Below are 6759 nucleotides of genomic sequence, written 5' to 3'. Positions count from 1 at the left end.
CGGCCGCCTACCTCCCTCCCTCGCGGGCCGACGTCTGACCTCCTCCTCGTGGCGTCTGTTTTGGGTGCAGCGATGGCGACCAAGAGGAGCGTGGGCACCCTCGGGGAGGCGGATCTCAAGGGGAAGAAGGTGTTCGTGCGCGCCGACCTCAACGTGCCGCTCGACGACGCCCAGAAGATCACCGACGACACCCGCATCCGCGCATCCATCCCCACCATCAAGTACCTCCTCGAGAAGGGCGCCAAGGTCATCCTGGCCAGCCATCTGGTGAGCACCCCAACCCTCCCACGCTCGTTGGTCCGAGACATACCGCATGCTAGTAGCCTATAAGAAGTTGGCCTTGGATTTATTCATGGGGATCGGATGTGTGGTTCCTGGGAGCATTGATGCGATCAAGTGATTCCGGGTCATCATTTTGAGCTTCAGGACTAAGATCAGTGGCGATAAATAGTGGGTCGTTTCCTTAGGACTGTAAGGTCATTTGCACATGTCTACAATTTTGGTGTTAGTTTTCTTAGGATTGTAGCCATTTACACTTGTCTTCAATATTGGTGTTTGTTATGTGCAAGGATGTGAACATGTGGCAGAAGTGGTTCAGTTTTGCTCAGTTAATTTTGCATCTGCAAGTCTGTAATTCAAGTCAGTCCTGCAACCATTGCAGTATGTCAGTTCCTGCTTCTAATTAGTATACTGTTAGATTAGTTTACTGTCAGAACTGTGAGGTTCAGCCAATGCCCTCTTCAACTTAAGATAATGTTGCCAGACTATATGAACCAGTTTGTGTCTTTTGCACAGTTATGGTCCCCATTAGATCGTTTAATCATCATTGTAATGATGAACCTACGTTATAATATGCACTGGTGTGATGGTTATCTCAGTTGTTAGGCGATTGGATTTAATGATGACTGCCCAAGTGGAGCATCGATTTCCTTTTTCACTTTTTAACTGATTTGTTGCCCTAAAATGAACGTCTTCAATTGTGGGTATTCATTGTTGTGTTTTGATTTTTAGTAGGAGCAGTTACAAAAACCTTTCAAGTTGTTTGCACCTCCACATTTCACTGACATTCAGAGAACTTTTTGTTTGGTGTTGTCTTCATAACCAAGTAGTACTCTATTAGAACATCTGATGGGATGCTATGTTATCTCTTATCTGGTTCCTGATATGATAACTTAAAAGGTCTTGATAACAGATCATGTACCCTTTTAACCTTTCATACCATTATACATTTTACTGATTTTAGAACTATCCAGGTTAAACTGTGTTGCTTTCACCTGAACTTATGTTGCCAACAAACAACTTTATGCTGTGATTTGGATTAGTAGTGTAGTACTTATGTTACCTGATATGATGAGGAACACAATTAAAAAACTGAGTGTAATTCTTGCTATTGCGTTTTCTAATGTAATTCATTGTTGTAATTTTCAGGGCCGCCCAAAAGGTGTCACCCCCAAGTTCAGCTTGAAGCCTCTTGTTCCACGCCTGTCTGAGCTCCTTGGACTTGAAGTATGTTATGGGATGATAGAATCTTGTAATTCCATTGTCTTTTTGGACTAGATTAACAGCACTTACATTTGTACATCGTTTATGTCTCTGTCAAATAGGTTGTGATGGCCCCTGACTGCATTGGTGAAGAAGTTGAGAAATTGGCTGCTGCTTTGCCAGATGGCGGTGTTCTACTCCTGGAGAATGTGAGATTCTACAAGGAGGAAGAGAAGAATGATCCTGAGTTTGCTAAGAAGCTTGCATCGGTTGCTGACCTTTACGTAAATGATGCTTTCGGCACTGCACATAGGGCTCATGCTTCAACCGAGGGTGTAACCAAGTTTTTGAGGCCTTCTGTTGCTGGCTTCCTCATGCAGAAGGTATAGTATAGCTGAAAGGAATCTCATTCCTCTATATTATTTGCTTAAAATCTTAAAAACATTGAAAAAAGAAAAAAGTATCATTTGCTACATATGAGATGGCATATGGTTTAGAAGAGCAAGCCAGTACATGGATCCTTTGTTATCTGATCATTTTGCAACCTCTGGGCGATAGTTCAGATGCGTACTTACATTTTACAAAAAGCATTGAAACAAGTATATTTCAGAAAGCATGATATCTAATTGTTTTAATTACTCCAGGAACTTGACTATCTTGTCGGAGCTGTTGCCAACCCAAAGAAGCCATTTGCTGCCATTGTTGGTGGATCCAAGGTCTCATCTAAGATTGGTGTGATCGAGTCTCTGCTGGCCAAGGTTGATATCCTCATCCTTGGTGGTGGTATGATCTTCACATTCTACAAGGCCCAGGGATTACCTGTTGGGAAGTCCCTTGTGGAGGAAGACAAACTTGAACTGGCAACTTCACTGATTGAAACGGCAAAGTCCAAGGGTGTTAAGCTCTTGCTACCGACCGATGTTGTTGTGGCTGACAAGTTTGCAGCAGATGCTGAAAGCAAGGTTTGTTCATTTTACACCTTGGATGGTCCTTGTGATAGCACTTTATACTCCAAAAATTAGTAGTAGTTTCAAAGGCTCTCATTGTAATTCAACTGACATTTGTCCCCTAGACATGATTAGGTGTTTACTTGCTGATGCTCACCCTTGTACTATTTTTCAGATTGTTCCTGCCACTGCTATCCCTGATGGTTGGATGGGTCTGGATGTTGGTCCAGATTCCATCAAGACTTTCGCAGAAGCCTTGGACACCACCAAGACTGTTATCTGGAACGGTCCTATGGGAGTCTTTGAGTTTGAGAAGTTTGCCGCAGGCACTGATGTTAGTGCAATATCACATGACGTACATTCATGTATCTCGTATTCGTTGTTGTTGCTAATTGCAGCTGTTGTTGTCTCAGGCAATCGCGAAGCAGTTGGCTGAGCTTACTGGGAAGGGTGTGACGACCATCATCGGTGGAGGTGACTCTGTTGCTGCTGTTGAGAAGGCTGGGCTGGCCGACAAGATGAGCCACATTTCGACCGGCGGTGGCGCGAGCTTGGAGCTGCTGGAAGGCAAGCCCCTCCCAGGTGTTCTTGCCCTTGACGAGGCGTAGGTTGATTCGGTTTCACCTATCAGCTTGCTGCGTGCCCTTTGTTTGGGATCTCATCTTGGTCTAACGCTGGAACGTTATATGTCCCAAGGAAACTTTGAGATAGGCTTGTCGCCAATTTTTGCTAGTAAATGAGTCGTGAATAATTATCAACTTGCTCTGTGCGAGTGAAGTGATGTGACTGGAATTTAACGTACCCCCGTGGATGTGTATGGTTTTAAGATCTGCATCTTTGTGTGCTGCTTCCTTCTGTGTTTTTTGCTTTGCTTATTTTGGAATAAATTTTTGTCATATAACGCCATGATTATCAAGAATGTTCATGATGATACTCCAAGCTGCCTTTCTTCTGGATAAATGTTCATGATGATAGATTCCAAATAGCATTGGGGACGACGTTGTCCATTTTCCAAGCTGCCTTTCTGGACATTCTGAATGTCTAAAAGACATGGCAACTTGGAAACCTTCAGGTCCATAGGTTCGGCCCCTGTATCTTGTGCTTTCCGTCTGCTAGACTTGGGAAGACGGTGGAGAAGCTGGAAGTGGAAGGGGGGCCCGTGCTTAACGGTGAGAGGAGATGCGGCTGGTGGAGGAATCAGCAGGGGGTCGCGTGCTTAATCCTGCGGCGGTGGCTACGCTGCTTGCACGGTTCGTTCGCCCTCCTCTTGTCAATTTGGATGCTTTCATCCACTTTCTGAATGCACAGGCACACAAATACATGGCTGAAAATAATCTGCATCGGACGAGAACTACGCAAATACATGGCTAGAAATAATCTGTACAAGGCGCAAGCTAATAAAGGCCTAACCGCTGTGGCCATTATTTTTCAGAGACAACTTGACAAAGTATCACTGTAGTATTTTCAGATCACAGTTGCATAATTTAGATGGCAAACATGCACCACTTACGTATCAAAAGCTAGGCTTCCATTGAACGTGCCTGCTATTGTGGCCCAACAGGAAGCCTAGAGGTCTAGGGGAGTAGCATGATGCTATGTCGCTGTTAAGCACAAACATCAGAGCCTTATTATATGTTATATCAGTGAACCCAGCGTATGAGTTGCATGTCCTTTTGGAGGCAAGGAATCTAATTGCACATGATCATATTTGGTTAATTTGTACCTTATTGTGGTTTTCTCCTATACCATTTGCCGACAACTCAATTACCCAATAATTAGTTTAAATTTGGTATAGTTATTGCATTGTCTGTCTCGTTCACCTCTTCGTAATCGTACGTTTAACTCCAGCATTTTCTTTCCTTCTCTTGAAGGGTCTCACATTGTAATTTCCATCATGCAGCAAAAACAGACACATGCCAAAAGATACAATTGGCTGCCATTGCCAGGATTATTTTTGGATGAGCTAGCACTTCTGCCCGTCCACCACTGAAAATCCAGTACTGAATGGCCAAAAGGTTTTCATGTTAAGAGAGACAATAATTAAACTGTCCAATTTGAATTTCTGTAGAATTAAAGCAAAGGTAGGTGGAAGCGAGATTTTGTATGCAGAGCGATCTCATTAAGATATGAACAAAACAAAAGTGTTAGCAATGCTTCAATTTGGATTGGGCTCCAAAGTCCTCATGAACTTCAATTTGGGTTCCTAATTATTATACTGGGATTCCTACAATCTTGCTTGGTCAAAAAGGAAAATAATAAATAAATAAACAGAAAGTGAAGCATTTGTGGGGCATAAATTTCATTTTCCTTGCCTTCCGCTAAGAAAGCCATAAACCATCTTAATTTGATGGTATATGCAAGAGGACTAAACAAATGCAAGTGCAATAGACTACACACCATGCTGATTGGAGAACCTCTTGAGAAGCTGGAAAGGGCTGGGAGATTTTGTATGAGAGAACCTCTTGAGGAAAAATGAAGCATGGTAACGAAAAGAACACACTAATAAACAGAAACGGAAACAGAAGGAGAAGGCAGGACAAACAACACAAAATTAGCAAGCATTTACCTTCCATGCATGCAAGCCCGCCTACTTACGCAAAAGAAACCAGAACAATCCCTATATCCGTTGGTGGCCGTGAAAAAATGAAGCTGCAGCATGATCTGATGGAGCCAAAATTCCAAATATACAACCCCGCGCGATGGAACGCGTTTTCGGCTCGCATGCTGGACGAGCAGATCATGCTGGCAGCTTCAGTCTCTCACACCAGCAAAGGCGTCCGTCCGTCCATGGTAGCAGTTCATGGAGATAGGGGTAGGGGAGAGAAGTGGCCACCTGCTGCCATGCATATGTACCTATCTATCTGGGGTATCATCTGTATGGCGGCCTCATATGCGTAGGGTGGGCGAACTTAAAAGGAGAGGAGGAGGAGGAGGAGGAGGAGGGGAGGAGGGACAAAACCGTGGCACGAGGGGTGGGTGTGTGTCCATGGTAGTTGGTGCAAGCATGGTCCCTTTCTTGCCGCTCACACCTCGTGACACTGCCGTTTTGCCCTCACCGAAGTCGCCATCGCCACCACGGCTTGTTTTATGTGCAGTGTCCTTGCTCCCCCGGCCACGCCAGGACGGCACATGCATCTCTACGTTTTGCTCTCAACTCCGGATTTTTCGTAGGATAATGCTGAAGAGTGCAGATGATTGGTCGTGTTGCTATCTACTCTCTCCGTTCCTAAATATTTGTCTCTCTAGAGATTTCAACAATTGACTATACACGGAGCAAAATGAGTGAATCTACACTCTAAAATATGTTTATATACATCCATATGTGGTTGTCTATTTGAAATCTCTAAAAGAACAAATATTTAGAAACGGAGGGAGTACATGTTTGTTGTGTGAGTCTGCCGATCGATTTATTTACTCCCTCCCTTTCGCCAAAAAAAGAGAGATTTATTTACTCCCTCCTATCCGAACTAATTGACACAATCTCTATACAATATAAGTGGGAGTACTGATGATGGATGGATAGTAGTGTGGAGGGTGCAGGTGAGGCTTTCAAAAATATGTCATAGGATTCTAAAGTTATGCTAACGGTGTTTTAAAGCATTTCACGTTCATTAAAGATTAACTTTCGGATGTGTTGCGTTCTTTCGCATGTCCTTCGCAACACCGCCTCTTGACTGATGGTCGTCGCGAAGATCAAAGAGAAGGTCCATCTTTGGGCAACGACCGATACCATTCACTTGAGTATTGTAATGCCGCGAGAGTAGTTCTCTGTTCCCTGCTTTTGCGGCTATTTGCCTAAAACCTTCTTCCTTGATCAATGAAAATGACAAGTCTTTTGCCTTGCTTTTTTAAAAAAACTTCTAGATGTGTTTTTGATGAGATGCATACTTAAAAATTTCTGGCTACCATTACACATGTAATTTTGTTGACACACATATAGAAGTTGACGGTGTGTACAAAATGTTCCAGTACATATCAACTCGCCTGTGTCAACATGTGTAGTTGCATATTAAGTCAATTACACCTGTGGTCCTTGAATTTGATGCAGACGGTCGCTTTACTGGTAGAACTTGTGGTATATATTGAAGTGTTCTAGTACATATCAGGTAGCCTCTTTAGAGTGTGTCATCATGTGTAGTTGCATATTGAGTCAATTACCCCGGCGGTGTTTGAACTTGGCGCAAATGGTCGCTTTAGTGGTAGAACTTGGGTATACAACTATACATTGAAGTGTTCCAGTACATATCAACTCGCCTCTTCAGAGTGTGTCATCATGTGTAGTTGCGTATTGAGTCAATTACACCCGTGGTGCTTGAATTTGACGCAAACG

General features: G+C 43.5%; 1 protein-coding gene across 1 annotated transcript in view; it reads left to right on the top strand.

The window, feature by feature from the left end:
- LOC119316383 (phosphoglycerate kinase, cytosolic-like) overlaps positions 1-3284 on the top strand; it is an 8454-nt gene extending 5170 nt beyond the window's left edge. Inside the window, exons 3-8 of the mRNA XM_037590699.1 lie at positions 71-267; positions 1429-1506; positions 1605-1865; positions 2127-2444; positions 2605-2763; positions 2843-3284. Coding sequence (XP_037446596.1) covers positions 73-267; positions 1429-1506; positions 1605-1865; positions 2127-2444; positions 2605-2763; positions 2843-3037 — 1206 coding nt within the window. The 5' untranslated portion in view covers positions 71-72 and the 3' untranslated portion in view covers positions 3038-3284. The remainder of the gene's footprint in view (positions 1-70; positions 268-1428; positions 1507-1604; positions 1866-2126; positions 2445-2604; positions 2764-2842) is intronic.
- Positions 3285-6759: the final 3475 nt, after the last annotated feature.

Source organism: Triticum dicoccoides, chromosome 6A (assembly GCF_002162155.2).
Source record: "Triticum dicoccoides isolate Atlit2015 ecotype Zavitan chromosome 6A, WEW_v2.0, whole genome shotgun sequence".
NCBI classification, from domain to species: Eukaryota; Viridiplantae; Streptophyta; class Magnoliopsida; order Poales; family Poaceae; genus Triticum; species Triticum dicoccoides.
This window is presented reverse-complemented; position numbering and strand designations above follow the sequence as displayed.